General features: G+C 66.7%; 5 protein-coding genes across 5 annotated transcripts; 2 read left to right on the forward strand and 3 right to left on the reverse strand.

Moving 5' to 3' along the window:
* The first annotated feature begins 116 nt into the window (after positions 1-116).
* On the forward strand, positions 117-2,195 carry FA09DRAFT_327129 (PLP-dependent transferase). Its single transcript, XM_025741284.1, has 5 exons — positions 117-385; positions 450-635; positions 699-1,069; positions 1,130-1,356; positions 1,411-2,195. Exons 1-5 carry the CDS (start codon positions 160-162, stop codon positions 2,093-2,095), a joined length of 1,695 nt encoding a protein of 564 aa, XP_025601452.1. The 5' UTR covers positions 117-159; the 3' UTR covers positions 2,096-2,195.
* FA09DRAFT_327131 (hypothetical protein) lies at positions 2,126-4,819 on the reverse strand. The gene is made up of 2 exons (XM_025741285.1): positions 3,945-4,819; positions 2,126-3,880 (listed from the first exon to the last, which is right to left on the reverse strand). The coding sequence occupies exons 1-2, from the start codon at positions 4,560-4,562 to the stop codon at positions 2,210-2,212; spliced, it is 2,289 nt and encodes a 762-aa protein (XP_025601453.1). The 5' UTR covers positions 4,563-4,819; the 3' UTR covers positions 2,126-2,209.
* A 1,039-nt stretch (positions 4,820-5,858) lies between these two features.
* FA09DRAFT_4201 (hypothetical protein) lies at positions 5,859-7,762 on the reverse strand. The gene has a single exon (XM_025745652.1). It carries the CDS (start codon positions 7,660-7,662, stop codon positions 5,971-5,973), a length of 1,692 nt encoding a protein of 563 aa, XP_025601454.1. The 5' UTR covers positions 7,663-7,762; the 3' UTR covers positions 5,859-5,970.
* Positions 7,763-8,873: 1,111 nt separating this feature from the next.
* On the reverse strand, positions 8,874-13,512 carry FA09DRAFT_324079 (hypothetical protein; the record flags this gene model as incomplete). The annotated part of the gene is made up of 5 exons (XM_025741115.1): positions 8,874-9,205; positions 9,262-9,985; positions 10,068-10,658; positions 10,714-13,365; positions 13,444-13,512. The coding sequence occupies 5 exons, from the start codon at positions 13,510-13,512 to the stop codon at positions 8,874-8,876; spliced, it is 4,368 nt and encodes a 1,455-aa protein (XP_025601455.1).
* Positions 13,513-14,751: 1,239 nt separating this feature from the next.
* Positions 14,752-16,165, forward strand: FA09DRAFT_342080 (manganese and iron superoxide dismutase). Its single transcript, XM_025744525.1, has 6 exons — positions 14,752-14,897; positions 14,996-15,167; positions 15,226-15,468; positions 15,527-15,557; positions 15,614-15,630; positions 15,695-16,165. The coding sequence occupies exons 1-6, from the start codon at positions 14,784-14,786 to the stop codon at positions 15,787-15,789; spliced, it is 672 nt and encodes a 223-aa protein (XP_025601456.1). The 5' UTR covers positions 14,752-14,783; the 3' UTR covers positions 15,790-16,165.
* The last annotated feature ends 92 nt before the right edge of the window (positions 16,166-16,257 follow it).

A 16,257-nucleotide genomic window follows, 5' to 3' on the forward strand; every position in this document is an offset into this window, starting at 1 on the left:
CGCCCGCGGACGCGCGCGCCGGAGCGCCGCCGGTCGGCGTTCCCACGCACGGGCGTGGGCTCGGCACGAAGGGATAAAGTGAGGCGCCCTCGAGGGGACGACGAGCTTGCTTCTCTACCACCACCATCCTCCATCAGCCTGCCTCACGACGTCCGCACCATGTCGCCGTCCGCAGCCCCCTCCACCTCGGCAGAGGCGACCCTCGCCTTCGACGTCGCCGCGTTCCAGGACGAGCTCGCCGGGCTCGCATCCAAGCACCAGCTTGCCTCCACCTTCGACGCCGGCCTGGCCGCCGCGCTCGACAGCAGCGACGCACTCAGCCCGATGCGTCAGCAGTACATCCTGCCCTCGATGTCCGACGCCGGCGTCGCAGAGGCCAGCTCATGTGAGTCAGACGGGCACCGATGAGGCCGTGAGCGCGGCTGACACGATCGCGTGCGACCCAACAGCGGAGCCCGCACTGTACCTGTGTGGCAACTCTCTGGGCCCGCTCTCCCGGCGCGGCCAGCAGATCGTCACCGAGGAGCTAGGCGCTTGGGGTCAGAAGGGAGTGCTCGGCCACTGGGACCACCCGCGTGGCCGGCCCTGGACGAAGCAGGAGGAGCGTGTGGGCCGCCTGATGAGCGACGTGGTCGGTGAGTGCGCCTCAGCCAGACAGGCGTCGAGGTCTGCAGCTGACCACGCTCTCTGGCCTGCAGGCGCGAAGCCGTCCGAAGTGACAGCCATGGCGACCCTGACTGGCAACTTGCACACGATGCTGAGCACCTTCTACCGCCCCGCCAAGCCCTTGCAAGGCGGCCAGCCGCGCCACAAGATCATCTACGAGGCGCGCGCATTCCCGTCTGACCAGTACGCGCTGGCAAGCGCCGTAGCGCTGGCAGGCTTCGATCCACGCGACGCTCTCGTTCCGCTGCACCCGCGCTCCGGCGAGTCGACACTGCGCACCGAGGACGTGCTGGCGGCCATGGAGGCAGAGAAGGAGGCTGTGCTCGTCATGATGGGCGGCATCCAGTACTTCACCGGCCAGCTCTTCGACATCTCCACGATTACGAGACGCGGCCATGAACTGGTGAGATGTGCCGGATGCGCGAGGCTGGGCTCACTGGACGCTGACGAGTGATCTTCTTAGGGTCTCATGGTCGGCTGGGACCTCGCCCACGCCTTCGCCAACGTCCCGCTGGCGCTGCACGACTGGGACGTCGACTTTGCCGTCTGGTGCACGTACAAGTACGGCTCCTCGGGCCCAGGCGGCATCGCCGGCGTCTTTGTGCACGAGCGCTGGGGCAGCATGGGCATGAAGACCTCCATCGGCAAGGCCGGCGAGTCGGCCGCAGCGGGCGCGCAGGGACTGCTCAGGTGCGCCAAACGTGCGCTGCCCGATTGAACTTGATGCTCACACCAGCGCTGCAGACCTGCCGGATGGTGGGGCCACAAGAAGTCCACGCGCTTTACCATGCCCGACTCGTTCGACGCGATGGACGGCGCAGCCGGCTGGCAGACGTCGAACCCCTCGATGCTGGACATCGCCTCGCTGCTCGGCTCGCTCGAGACGCTGGCACAGGCGCCCGGCATGCTGAAGAGCGAGCTCGCGGACCTCGACATTGGCTCGGAGGAGCACGGAGCAGCCGTCGAGGCGCGCACCGGACAGGTGGGCATGGGCCTCATCATGCCTGCGCTGCGCACGAAGAGCGTGCGTCTCACCGCCTATCTCGAGCATCTCCTCACGCGCCCGGACTTCCTTCCCGGATCGAACGCAGACGCCATCGAGGTCCTGACGCCGCGCGAGCCGTCTGCTCGCGGCTCGCAGCTCTCGATTCGCATCACCGACCGCCGCGGCGCGGCCGAAGCCGAAGCCCAGGCTAAGGCGCAGGCAGAGGCCAGCGCTGGCCTGGCGACGGGCGAGGTCCCGCCTCCGATCGCCACCACGACGCTCGTGGCGCGTGCTCACAAGCGAGCGCAGCAAGAGGCGGGCCTGATCGCCGACGTCCGCAACCCCGACGTGATGCGTCTGGCGCCCCTCGCGCAGTTCTCCACCTTTGCCGACGTGCACGCCGCCGCCGAGGGCCTGCGCAAGGCTCTCCTCGCCGAGCTGTAGCGCGCTTACACACACATCGCACGTCACGCCGTCACATTCACGCGCATCATTTGCTAGAGTTGCTCGTCACCAATACATCTGCTGTGCGATCGCTGAGGAACGGCCCAGAGCCGTCTAGGGTGGCGTGGCTGAAGCAGGCAGCTCCTGAGAGAGGGTTGCCGCCGCGGTGGTCGAGGATGCTTGACCGCTGGCGGCTGGCTGTGCAGCGCTGAGCTTGTCCTTGGCACGAAGCGCCTCCAAGGCGCTCATGTCGAGGTCCCAGGGCGTGCCGCGCTTGTGCAGATCCTCGCGAAGCTCGTCGTCGCCGTGCATGATGCTGGTGGACGCCTCCTTCGTCGATGAGGGCCGCGAGCCCACGCCCGAGCGCACCAAGATGGGCGGCGCAAGCGTCGGCACGCCCTCGCGCGACACGATGCGCACTGCATCCGGGTCTGCGTTGAGATCGTCGTTGCTGCGATGGCCTCGCACGCTGGTCGGACGCTTGCTCCGTGCCGGGCGCCACGGCTGAGGAGTGGCGTCGGCCGCCGCATCGTGCACGTCTTGTTGGCTCGGCTCAGGAGCAGGCGCCGCGCCACTGCGCCCGCCCGACAGGAACCGGGAGATGCGCTGGCGCACGCGCGCCCAGCCACTTGGCTTAGCCTCGCCCTTCGCCTGCCGTTGCGAGTGACTTGGACCGCTCCACAAGACGACGCCGTCTTCCGTGCGGACCGAGCTCTGCGCGGAGAGGTTGTAGTCACCGTCCCTGCTCGTCTGTGAGCTGATCGGCAGAGGCGGCCCGGTCACATTTGAGCGCGCGACCAGAGCATCGAGCTCGTCGGCGATGACGCGTTGTGGCCGCTCGCCGTTCGCCTCGCCGGTGCTCTGAGACAGATTTTCGGACGTTCCGGCGGCTCGTCCTTCGTCTATCAGCGGATTGCCGCTCTCTACGCGAGATCGCATGGCTGCCAGCGCGCCGCCATTGGACAGCTGCCCGATCCTGCGAGAAGTTTTGTCCGGAGAGCGCGAGCGTACGAGGATCAGCGTGCCGGGATAGAAGGAGCGCGGCGGCGCTGGAAGTGCCTGGGCGTCTGTGGCCTCGAGCGGCTCGTCTACGTTGTCGTCGAGCGGCGCGCCGAATGGGCCGTTCGGATGCAAGGGAGCGTGCACATCGAGAACTGCATCAGGATCGACGAGGAGCAGCTCCTTGTTCTCGGCGGGAATGTAGCCCAAGCCCGCCGAGAGCATTGCGTCTCCCTCCTCGCGAAGGGACACGTCAAGAGCAAATGACTCTGAGGCCAATGTCGGGAGAGGCGGTGGCGCCTCCTTCTCGCCGCTGCCCCAGCGACCGAAAGGACGTGAGCGGACGCTGCCGGACGATGAGGTGCGCTTCCCGTCTCCTGGCGCACTCTTCGGGCGTCGGCGATTGCCTGTGCCGCCTCGGCCCTGCGATCCTGCCGCGAGGGCCTCCCGCTGCTCGGCTTCCTTGCGTGCTGCGCGTTCCGCCGCCTCCTTGGCCCTGACCTCGGCCACGAGATTGCGCGGCGCAGGCGTCGGATTTGGGTTCCAGCCGCCGCCCAGGGCGATCTGGCCGCCAAGGCCAGGCGGGACCTTCCAGCTCGCAGGAACTTCTGACGGGACAGTGGCATTGGCGATGCGCACCGAGGGCGAGAATGAGATGCGTCTGGCAGTGAAGCTACTCCTGACGCTGCCCGCGCGGCCGGTGCCGCTTCGTTCACTCGGCCTGGGCGAAGGCGAAGGCGGTTGCGTGCTGCTTGAAGCTTTGGCGGGTGTGGCGGGTGCTGCGACCTGAAATGCGGGGGCCAGTAAGCAACTTGCCCTTTCGGAGCAGGAGCCGGCTGACGAGACTCACATCTACACTCGCAGGAGCCGTCCTCTCGCGAGCCGGAGACTGCTTGAGGGCAGTGGGCGCGCTTCCGTTGCTCAGAGCAGCGTACTCAGTGGCAGTGGAAGCGGAGCCGCCCTTGGCAGAAATTGTCTCTGGCGCCGCTGCTCGTTCGGAATGGCGCGCCGAGAAGGGCGCGCTGTGTCCTGCGTCTGCCGACTGGGAGCCGGCCGCCTCACTCTGCTCTGCCGCGGACTTGACTTTCGGCTGCGAGGCATGCAGCGCTTCGACGCAATGCGCCGCGTCGCGGTCCTCCGGCAGGAGGTGTCTCAGCTGCTCGCGCTGCGCCTCGAGGAGGACGTGCGAGCTCTGCGAGCGCTTGAGCGATGCCGGCGCCGTCTCGACGACTGCATCCGCGGGCGGCCGCCGGCGAGCTGCAGCTCCGCCGCGAGCGGAGAAGCCGGCGGAATGCGGCGATGTGAAGACCTCGGCGGTGTGCGCCGGCAGCCTTGCGGCGACGTCCTTCGATGGCGAGCGAGGGGCTGCGGCGGCCGGCTGCGAGGCAGGCACGGCAGCACGCTTGCCATTGGCTTGACCTGGCGCTGCATCCGAGGCCGCGCCGGTACTGGCCACCTGTGTAGGCATGTCGTGCGGTGCGGCACGCTCAGAGCCGCAGACAGCTCAGAGACGGCAGCGGGGCGTCGATGAAGCGGCGTGCGGTGCAGGAGCGAGGTGTGTGGGTGTGGAGCGCGAGGCGGGGACACGTGCAAGGGTGAATGGTGGTCGCGTGTGTTGCCAAGCTGCACGATGAGTAAGCTGCGCGAGGTGCAAGCTGCGTGGTGTGTAGAGAGAGAGCGAGAGAGGTGCTTGCGGATGGCGGATGGCGAGGTGCTGAGGAACCGAGAGGACGGGAAGCAAGCAGCGGGCAGCGGGCAGCGGGCAGCGCACCACCGCGCACCGGCCGCCGCCGCCGCGCCGATACGCTCATTTCGCGCCCACACGCGCCTAAACTCCGCGCCTGGGCCCACCGCATCGTGCGTCTCCCAATGCATCCACATCAGCGCCGACAGAACAGGGCACATCGGGCTCCTAATGCACGCACAGCATAAGCACAAGGCGCATCCCAGCGCCCGTCGAAGAAAGCCTGCACCGTGAGCATGCTGTGCCATACGGACGTGAGAGCGCGGCCGCACCCCGAAGCGACGGCGGCGGCTGTGACGCGGCGGCGCAGCGCACCCGCCCCCAGGATCTAGCGCGGGCTTGGCGCCTCGCGGAATGCGGCGGCGGCGCCGTTGCCGTGCACGAGAGGCCATCTGCGGGCTGACGCCGCTGGGCTGCATGCTGCGCCGAAATAGATCAGCGGGCGCACGTCGATCAGCGCAGCGTCCAAGGCAGCGTCAGGGGGAGCGAGAGGGGCAGGCGCCCGCCCCCTGACCACCACACCGCACAGCCCAGACCACCTCGCCGCGCTGCTTCCCCTTCGCTCAGACGGGCGCAGCTACACGCAAGAGATTCATTGCACAGCGCACGCTGGCCTGGCTCCTGCGCTCGGCGCGCTGCCTCAGCCGCTCATGCTCGCGACGTGGTGCACGTGCCACTGCATCACGCAGACAAGGGTGTGGAGCAGCATCTCGATGTCCGGGAACTGCGGGCAGGCGGCATGAGCACGAGACTGCGCAGTGCGCCGGATGCCGGCTGTGCTCACCCTGCTCTCCACTTCAAGCTCGCCGCCGCCCTGCGCCTGCTTGACATCTCGCCGGAACACCGCCACGACGCGCTCTCGCGGCGCCCGTCCGCCGGCCGCGGCGCCCTTGTCGAGCAGCTTCATCGTGTGCGCCCCGACCCACTCGTACCGCCTTGCGCTGTCCGGCCCGCCCTTGCCGTCGCGTGCGCCTGCAGTGAAGGCGAAGCGCTGGCCCCACGCATCGCTCCGAGCAAGCGTCGTCACGGAGACCGTTGCGGCCGCAGACGTCTTGGCCGTCGAGATCTCCCACGTATGCCTGGCTCGCCGCGAAGGCGTCGAACGCAGTGCGGGCTCCTGCGAGAAGGAGTGTCAGCGAGGCGGCGTGTCCCTTGCTGATGGGAGACTCACGCCATCTTGAGCGCCTCTCAGCAACGTCATCTTGGTGGCGGCGGCAAGCGGCAGCCAGCCGAGGCCCAGACCGATCAGCAGGCCACGGCTCACTGCGTGTCCCAGACGCACGGTCCACGTCCTGCTATCGTCGAGCGACCGAACGACGAAGTCGTCCTTGCCCCTTTTGCTGCGCGACACTGAGGCGCTGCGTCTCCGCTGCTTCTGGTGAGAAGGCTCGGAGCTTGCCGACACGCCCGGGCGCGCAGAGGCCAAGGGTGCGAGTGCAGCTCGAGCGGCGAGCTCCGCCGTGGAAGTGATGACGAAGCGAAGCGTTGCCGTGGTCTCGCTCAGGACAGGTGTAACTGGCTCGCTGGTACCCCGATGCTTCCCTGAAGACGACTGTGACCTGGACGTGGAGCGCGAGAGCGATGAGCCATGCATGCCGTGGCCAGGATCGCTAGATGGCTCGCTGCGCTTGCGTCCGGTGTCAATCGTCAAGTTGAGCTGTTCGAGAGAGAGTGTTCGCCGCTGTCTGACAGACTCGTGCTGAGTCCATCGTAAAGAGTCCGAGGACAGGGCGCGGCCCTGCAGCTCGCACGTGCGGGCTGCGGGCTGTGCGAAGATGCCTCGGTCTGCAAGCGATTGCTCGCACAGCATCTCCATCTCGGCGCCCTTCTCGAGCGGAGACGGCTGCAGCGTCGCCTCGGAGTCGAAGAGCTGTGATGGCGACCTGCTGAGCAGCGGCGACGCGGAGACTCGCGGCACTGGTGTCTCCAACCAGGCAATCTCGCGCCACTCGATGCTGCTGCGCGACCTTGGTCTTGCTGAGCGGTACTCGATCGAGTCGGTCGGCGCCGTCGAGCTGCGCAGCGGATGGGCTTTCGCCACGGGCGCCGATGCCAGCGCGCGACCTATCGTTTGGCTGGACGGGCGAACGACCTCGTGCGGTGAGCCCGACTTCGGGAGGGACACCTTGCGTTCGCCCGGACTGGACGGCGGCGTGTGAGAAGCCGTCGTACACTGCTGCGAGTACCACGACGGGCGCCGCAGGAGACTGCCGTCCGACGCCAGAGAGCTTGAGGAGCAGGAGCGTGGCAGGGCGTTGCCGCCGTCTCTGGGCACTAACAGCGGCGCCACACTTGCAACTCGCGCCGGAACTGGACTGCTGAGCTTCCCGAGGGTCTCGTTGGTGACTCCCAGGCTGCTGCGGCGCAGTAGCGGCGGAGCTGGCGTCCCGGCATGCCGCCTCTGCGGCGTCGAGCGAGTGCTCGTGGCGGTGTACAGGCGCGCCTTGTTCCCGCCGTCTGGCCACTGAGGTGCCTGCGATGACCAGAGCGTGTCCGACGGCAAAGGCACGGGAGCTTCGATCGCGACAGCTGTGGAGTAGCCCGCCATGTGCATGTCGCTTGCCGTCATCGACTGCCGGAGCGTCGCAGCAAAGCGCGCGCCGAGGCCTTTTCGCTTCGTCGACAGCTGGCGCGCGGGGCGCTCCGTCGATGGTGACATGGCGAGAGGTGAGGCTTCTGCTGGGTCGAAGGGCAGCTCGAGAATGGCATGCTGAGGCGAGAGCCGGATGGCCCGCACGCTGGGACGGCGGCTTGGCGGCATGACCGGTAGCGGCACTGGGTCCAGCTCCACACTGGACGAAGACTGCACACGGCGATGAGGCATGTCGGCGCGGCGCGAGAAGAACGAGTGCGACGTTGGAGTGCTGTGAGTGTGAGGACTGCCGGGGTGAGTGCGATGAGGGAGAAGAGACAAGAGCAAGGGTGGGACCTGTCGTGCAGAGGGGCCAGCGACGCCGCCGCACAACACTCGACTCAGACTCGACTGCCCTACGCAGCAGCGCGCCGCAACGCAGCCAGCAGAGATGTGCGCCGTCGATCGGCTGATCTCCAGCCTCACGCGCGCACGACGTGGACCCCGCACGACAAGTGCCTTTGATTCAAATGCCTCCTCTCTGCAGCCAGAGATAGCCCAAGGTCCTCGCGCGGCGCGCCGTTCGCGGCAGCGAACGCGGCGGGCGGCCTCCGCCAACGACTGTACCTTGGGCGCAGTAGAGTGCGGCCCAAAGGGGCGGCTCTCACTGCGCCCGAGCCGCCGGTGACCGGAGAGCTGCTGGCATGCTACGCTGTCTCCGGCGTCCGAGGTGGTGCCGGAGAGCGCAGCCCGAACGACATGCGAGCTGAAGCTTGTTCGGCAGGCACGCAGCAGAGCGCACCATAGCACGAAGCTCACTCAAACTGAGGCGCGCCCTTCTTCAGCTTGTGTAGCTGCGCTTCGGGCAGCGAGCAAGCATGCCGCATGCTCCTGCTGCATCCTGCCCGGGATGCTCAGTCCGAGAGGCCGCTCGTGTGGCCCAAAAGGGCATGCCGCGCCCTCTCTTCTGTCGCTCTGACGAGCTGCAAGCAGTCGAGTCGCGTGGAAAGGGGCGACCCCTGCCGTTTACGGGGTCTCGGGGACCCATGCGCCAGGCACATGAGCAGGGTCGCCACCCCTGTGCAGGGAGGGGCCAGCATGCGGAGCACCGCTTCCGCAAGTACGTCAGCTCCTGATGAGCCCTGCGCTGGCGCTTGAGACACGCGCCAGAGAGGAGGTGGGCGCTCGATACGGCGGCGTCGTTCGGGCTCGGCAGCACGTGCACACACGGGCGTGGGGCGGATGCTGTGCACCCGCGATGATAGGTGCACGTCGAGCATGCGCAATTCAGGGTATCGCGAGGAGCGTGGAGCAGAGAGATACAAAGGAGAGAGGGCGAATGCCGACAGGGATACGTGCGGGAGGAGCAGCGGCGCATGCTTCCCTCCAGCCGGCAGTCGAGTCGTGCGCGCGCGTCCAGCGGGCCAGCGAGAGCGAGCCCAGCGTGAACGGATCGGGATGCGCTAGCGGTAGTACTGCTGCTGCTGCGGCGGCGGCGGCGGTTGCTGCTGGTACTGGTGTGGCGGCGGCGGCAGCGGCTGGTATTGCTGGTGCTGCTGCTGGCGGGGTGGAGGCTGCATCGGGTGGTGGTACATCTGCTGCTGATGTTGAGCGGCGATGGGCGGTGGTGCCGGGGCAGCAGCATTGCCCGGGCCACGCGAGTAGCGCTGCTGGACCGGCGGTCGCTGACGTGGCGGCGAGCCTCCCATGGCGGCCTGCAGACTGCTGATCGTTGCGAACTGCTGGCGGAGGAAGTCCGACGTGCCGGATCGCATGCGCAGGAGACGCAGGACGACTGCAGGGACGCGCATCAGCACGAGCTTCAGGGCGCGAGCCAGCCAACAGACTCACCATCCAGATTGTCGTCCTGCTCCTCGCCCTTCTTCTCCTGCTTGCGCTTCTTGATCGTGCCCAGGGAGCGCTGCTGCATGACCGACTTGTTCTTGGCGCGCTTCGTCGGCGCTCGCCGAAGCCGCTGCTGCATCTCGCGCACGCACGCCTCCATCAGCGCATCTGTGTTGGCGTCGTGGTGCAGCGTGTACGAGACGATCTCGCGGTACTTGGGGCCCTGCAGGACCTCCAGAGGCACGCCGTGCGCAGTGCCCGTCTCCTCGTCGTAGGCGTTGAAGTAGTTGCGCAGCATGGAGAGCCACTTGAAGACGACCTCGACCTCCTTGCCGGAGAGCTGCTGCAGATCCGACGGCGAGTCCGACAGCGGCGGGAGCAGGATGCCGTCAATCGTGTTCAGCACCTCCTTCCACACCTTCGTGAGCACGAGCAGAGAGCCCGTCTCGCTGAGGCTGCCCTTCAGCGTGCCCAGGCACTCGTCCAGGTAGTCGAGCAGCGGCATGATGGCGGCCTCGATCTCCTGGTCCGTCAGCTGAGTGGGCCGCTGCTTCCGCGGTGCCTCTGCATCGACGGGCGGGATCGACGGGCCGTTCACGTTCGTGCTGGCAAGCGCCTGCGCGTACAGCGCCTTGACGTTGCCCAATGCCTTGTCGAGATTGATGCCGCTCGTGCGCACGAGAGCCTTGAGCACCGTCCGGGACAGGCACTGGCGGATGAAGATGCTCATCTGCGAGAAGATCGCGGTCAGTGTGCGCAGACGAGGAGCTCGGGCTTGGGATGTCAGGCCAGTCGCTGCCGAGCTCGCTCACCTTATCGACGATGATGCGGACCATGTCGCCCTCCGCACGCTTCAGCGAGCGGAACGCGCGGCCGAAGTAGAAGAGAATGTCGTCCTTCTCGCCCTCCATGCTGACACGCAGCAGGAGACGGCCGCGCGTGTCCAAATCAAGCCAGAGCTCGTGCGCCAGGAAGTCGCCAAAGTATCGCGGATCCAGCCGCAGGTAGGCGCGTCCGCAGAGATTGTGCTCGCCGACGAGCTTGCGGTCCCACACCGTGGCGGCGAGCCACATTTGCTTCTCGACGGGAATGTCGAACAACTCGTCCCATCGCGGGTCCGGTGTCTCGTAGATTGTGCGCGTCTTGGCTATCTTGGCGCCACGCTCGTCGCTGAGAGTAACGAAGGAGTCGATGCGCGGATTGGCGGAGGTGGACTTGACGGGCATGAGGTTCTCACCCAGCACGACCTTGACGGTGAAGATGTAGCGGTCGTTGAGCGCCTTGTCGGGCACGTCGGGCGCCGCGTGCTTGATGATGTGTGCCTGTTTGTCGGCGTCGATCTTCGTGTACAGCTTGTCGAGCAGCAGGCGTGCGGCCTCGATGTTGTTGAGCTTCACGCAGGACTGCGGCGGAGAGGAGTCAGACGGTGACGGTGGTGCTCGCAGCGCGCGAACTCACAGACGTCTGGAAGTGGAAGGGCTCGACGCGCTTCTCGCCCTGCAGCGTCTGCTTCGCCTTGATCATCCACGCAGACTGCTTCTGGCTGGCGTCTTGGTCCTCGGCAGTGCGCGGGAACATCTCCTCCATGAAGAGCTCCTCGACGCGGTTGCAGTACTGCTCGATGGAGCGGCTGATCGTCTTGGCGAGGCTCGTGAGGAAGCGGGCATTCCGGTATGGGTCGGACCAGTTGAGAGACTGGATGAAGTCCAGCGGCTGCTGCAGCGCGCCGAAGAGATCGTCGATCGACGAGCTGTGCACGGCGCCCTCGCTCTCGATTGGAACAAAGCGGTCCGTCGAGACGGCATTGTGCACCCACTCGCCCGTCTTCTTTTCCGTCAGCGCCAGCCACTGGCGGATGTGCGGCTCGAACCACGCGCAAAGGTCAAAGACGAGCTCGACGTGCGGGCAAAAGGTGCCGTGCATGCGCAGAAGCGCCTTGACGCGGGTGTAGAGGTGCAGCACGTCCTCGAAGGGAAGCGGGTCGCGCTCTCGCGCAGCGTGTGCCACGATCTGCTGCCGCATCGAGTCGAGATCGTCGAGATAGAGGCTGACCTGCTTCTCCAGCAGCAGAGCGACGGGATCCACACTGCCGAGCACTGGCTCGGGGAAGCGCTTGTCGACGCGCTTGGCGCCCTTCTCGAGCCAGTCCAAGAGCTGCAGCAGCGGCTGCACCTCGTTCTCCACGATCTGCGAGAAGAGGTCCGTGGTCTTGGCGGTGTAGTCGTGAATGGCCATGATGCGAATGCGGTCCTTGAGGTCCTCAACGTAGCGGTCCAGTTCGACGGGCTCCAGCTCGAGGCGGCCGCCCTCTCGCACGAGGCCCGAGCCGTGCAGGTCAGTGACGAGATCCAGATAGGGCTGGACCTCCGACGGCTCGACGTTCTGTATGTCCTGGAATGCGTCGGTGATGTAGCGCAGGAACGAGACGAAGAGGGCGCTGTAGATGCGGACGAGCAGAGCCCGATCTGCGACTGCCCACGTCTCGATGCCGCTCTCGTCGATGACGAGCTGTGTGGCGTTGAGCGCCTCGGTGATGCAGTCGAGCGGCACCTCGCCCGCGTCGTGCTTGCGCTGCACGACCTCGAGGTTGGCCAGACTGCGGAAGGGGCTCATGAGGCGCCACCGCAGCGCGCACTCGCTCAGGAGCTCCACGTGTGCGCGCGACAGGATGCTCAGCGAGACCTCCTCCTCCTCGGGCTGGCATTTGATCTGCTCGAGATCATGGTCGATGCACAGCTCGAGCGCGCGCCGGTAGTACGCCTTTGGATCTGGCGGGATGAACGTGAAGCCAGCGAGGGCGGCTTCGTCGTCCTCAGCCGCGCTGTCCGCAGCATCGCCGCCCTTCTCAGCAGCTGCCGCCGCGCCATCGCCCGCGGGCGTGCTGCCTTCACCGGCAGACGGCTGGGCAGCGGCAGCGACGCTCAGGTCGTCGTCGCGCGAATTTGTCGTCCGCAGGAGCTCTGGCTTCGCCTTGCACATCTGCGCCATGATCGACGACAGATTCTGGAGCTCCTGCGCGCGCCACGTCTGGTACGCCTCCTCGGAGTCGAAGTCGTCTCTCCGTGCAGGCCACGCAGCCTGCAGATTGATGTTGCGCACGCATCGCTTCAGGTCGATCATGGCGGCCTGCGAGAGAGCAGCACGTTCAGCCTCGTGCAGCTGCCGCGGCTCGCACGGGCCTTGCAGGACACCAATCCGCCTTGTCCCCTCCGCATGCTGAAGCATCTGCTCATGACTCACCTTTTCTGTCGCCGTCGCCAGCATGAATTCTACGTCCCTCTGCAGCTGCTCCGCATCGACCTGAAACAGCTGCCCGACGGTCCTGATCATCTCCGACTCGAGCAGCGGGCTCGCGAGCGTGTGCGCAGAGCTGGCAGCGCTGGCGCGCCGGCTGCCGGGCACGCTGCTGCTTGACGACGGCGCATCCATCAGGTTGCCGTTGCTCGCACGGTTTGCGACCTTGGCAGAGGCCGTGGCGGCGGCGGAGCTCTCGGAGGCCTGCGCCGCCTCGCGTTGCTGCTGACTGAGGCTGATCGGCGCCGGCGTGAGCTTGGCGGAGTAGCCGTCTAGCCGCTCCGTGAGCTCCTTGGGCACGCCGTGCAGCGCGCGCAGGCACTCGCGGATGATCTTGACGAACTGCGACACCTGCTTGTTGAGCTCCTCCTTCCACGCATCGCCCTCGGTGCGGGCGCGCAGCGCCTTCTGCGCGGCCGTGACGAAGATGAGGATGAGCTCCTCGACCTTGCGGTTCTCGCGCATCTGCTTCTGGAATGACGTCTCCTTGTACGTGCCATAGAACACGCCGATCGTCTGCCGCAGACTTTGGTCGTTGTAGTGCGGATCGCGGCCCATGGCGATGCGCTCCAGCCGCTCTCCCAGGCGCTTAAGCAGCTTCTCGGGAAAACGCGCTGCCTTCGAGGAGCCGCTGACATCGCGCACCATGTCAGCGAGGCCGCCGAGGCTCATCCAGTCGCTCTTGCTGGATGCCGCCGGCGCCTCGGCCTTCTTGACGGGCGCGGCTGCCGCAGGGCCTGCCTCGGGCTTCGGCACGGCCAAGTCCTGCGCCTTGGGCCGCTGCACCCACGAGAGCACCGAGAGCTGCAGGAGGAACTGGAGAACGCGTCTGTCAGCCCGTGCAACGTCCCTGGTCGTAGGCCGCTCGCGGCTGCGAGCCTGCATCGCACTCACCACGTACACGTCGCCATCTGTCATACGCTCACGAGCACTAGCCACGCTGCGCGTACTACGTGTCGTCATGGCTGCGGATGAGCGGCTGCCGCACTCTGCGTTTGTTCTGCGGCCTTGACGCTGCTCAGAGCGGCCAGAGATAGGCGCGCTCTCGGCAGTGAGGCTGTACCGGCGCTCGTCTGCAGCCCGTCAGACCGTCCGGCGCCAGGCGTGAAGCGGATCGAGCGAGCGCCAAGTGGTAGAGATCTTAAGCGCGAAGTCGTTCTCTGCCTCGTATATCCAGACGACGAGGCTGTAGCGAAGAGGTGCGGGAGCGATGCAAGACAGCAGGCGGCTGCGCTCCACACGCGATACGATGCGATGGCGCCGCAGAGCACAGCAGACGGGCAGGGTGGCGAGAGGAGCCGCAGACGCCGTGCTTGAGCGTACGAGAGCGGACCCGCGATGAGGATGAAAGGGAGCAGAGGAGGGGCCGCGCGTGCGCGCGGGTGGTGGAGTCAGAGGCAAGGCATAAGCGAGGGTGAGGCCGGGCTGTGCGCCGCGCGACCATGATCTCGTGACGTTGCGTCGACGCCGGCCGCGGCAGCCTAGCAGCGCGCGGGATCAGCACACAAAGCAAGCAAGCCCCGCCTCGATCTGCAAATAGAAAGCAAAAAATACAAAATGCGGCGCGTTGATATAACGAGCGCGCTGCTTTTCGAATGCGCGGTCGCCCCTGCCAGTGTGGCTCCGAGGTATGAGCCGCAGCAGGCTGACCTCTCTCGACCTACCCCTCGACACGCCTCGTCTGAACCGGGAGGACAGAGCTTACACGGCTGGACAAATTCGTCCTGGCAGAATTCTGAAGGCATCTGTCCCCCCATCAGCAGCCAAGCTCGCTCGCAGGAGCTCGACGAGACGCACGCCGCTCGTTGCCTCGGAGCGCGGGCGCGCGGCGTGTCGGATCGACCTCCACACGCGCTCGCTGAGGCGGAGCAGCTCCTGCGTCGCACAATGCTCTCGGTTGCGCCTCGCGCTCAATTGCGGCTCAAGAGACATGAGCTAGACTCTGGTGGACAGACGCCCAGATATGCGGCAGCAGCAGCGCGTCGGCAGGCAGCGGCAGACGGTGAGCCTTGCCCCGCCTCCCCACGGGGCAGAAGATTGGCGACGGCCGCAAGCCGAAGCGCTGCTCCGCTCCGTGTGCGATGCCCGTGCGCGCCCGGCGACTTTTCGTCACCGCGCCCGGCCGCCGCGCTGCTGCCGACTCAAGCCGGCGCGGTGCGACGGCTCGAAGCCTCCCTCCCGCACACATCCTCCCCCCCCCCCCCAATACGCTCCTCACACCCACTCACTTCACCATGCTCCGCACTGCCCTTGCCCGCGCCACGCCGGCCGCTGTGCCGCGCCGTGCCGCGCCTCTGCTTGCCGCGCGTGCCAAGCACACGCTGCCTGACCTGCCCTACGACTACGGCGTGAGTGACCGGAGCGACACTGAGCGCTGAGATGGAGACGCAGCGCGGCAGCCAGCTCTCTGGGTCGTCAGCAGCGCACTGAACACCTCGCTGCCCAGGCGCTGGCGCCGGCCATCAGCGGCCAGATCATGGAGCTGCACCACCAGAAGCACCACCAGAACTACGTCAACGGCCTGAACCAGGCCGAGGAGACGCTCTCGCAGGCCATCGCCAAGAACGACGTCAAGACGGCCATCGCCACGCAGAAGGCGCTCAACTTCAACGGCGGCGGTGCGTCGCCGCTGCGTGTCCCCTCGTTGCGGCCGCTCGCTCACCCGCCCGCCTGCAGGCCACGTCAACCACTCGCTCTTCTGGCAGAACCTCGCGCCCGCCAAGTCCGGCGGCGGCGAGCTGTCGGCCGGCCCGCTCAAGGACGCGATTGAGCGCGACTTTGGCAGCCTCGACGAGCTCAAGTCGAAGTTCAACGCGCAGCTCGCCGGCATCCAGGGCTCCGGCTGGGGCTGGCTCGGCCTGAACCCGGCCACGGGCAAGCTGGACATCATCACCACGGCCAACCAGGACCCGCTGCTCTGTGAGTCGGGCGAAAGGAGGGCTGCATTGTGCACTTGCTGACAGGCTGGTTGGTGCAGCTCACGTGCCGCTGATCGGCGTCGACGCATGGTGAGTCGGATCGAGTCAGGGAGGGAGGCGCGCTGCTGACTTTGACACACGCGCAGGGAGCACGCCTTCTACCGTGAGCTGCGCTAAGCCATGCTGTGTAGGTGCATCCATCTGACCCGCTGCTCTGTCCTCCGCAGTTGACTACAAGAACGTCAAGGCGGACTACTTCAAGGCCATCTGGTCGGTCATCAACTTCAAGACGGCCGAGGAGCGCCTGAAGCAGGCCAAGTAAGCGTGCCAGGCCGCTGCGTGCTGAGCTCGGGCCTGCGGCACCGCTCACTGGTAATGCTTATAACTTGACATCAAGAGCGCGGCCTGATGCAGTGCCTGCGTGCCGGCGAGAGTGGCAGCACAGACGGAGCTGCCATGCCGTGCGTGTTGTGCGAGCTGCGTGAGCCTCTGCACCCCAGCCTACCGCTGCCCGCGCTCAGCTCCTCTATGCGTCCTGATCAGAATGCTCCTAGGCGCTACTGCCAGGTGAACTCCGACGATTGCCCGCACACATCCTGCATCGGCACAGCACCTCTCGAAGCTCGTCGGTCATCTAGCGGCGCAGATCGCGTCTCTGGCGCCGAGCTGTGAGCATGCTGAATGTATGTGTTGGGCGTGGTCGTGACAAGGGAGCCGGACAGAAAGAGCAGTGGACCAGGGACAGCGAGATGCGCAGGAGCCGGCGACGCCCGCCTAGACGATCTTCTCC

This window comes from Tilletiopsis washingtonensis (assembly GCF_003144115.1).
Source record: "Tilletiopsis washingtonensis strain MCA 4186 unplaced genomic scaffold FA09scaffold_1, whole genome shotgun sequence".
Taxonomy (NCBI): domain Eukaryota; kingdom Fungi; phylum Basidiomycota; class Exobasidiomycetes; order Entylomatales; genus Tilletiopsis; species Tilletiopsis washingtonensis.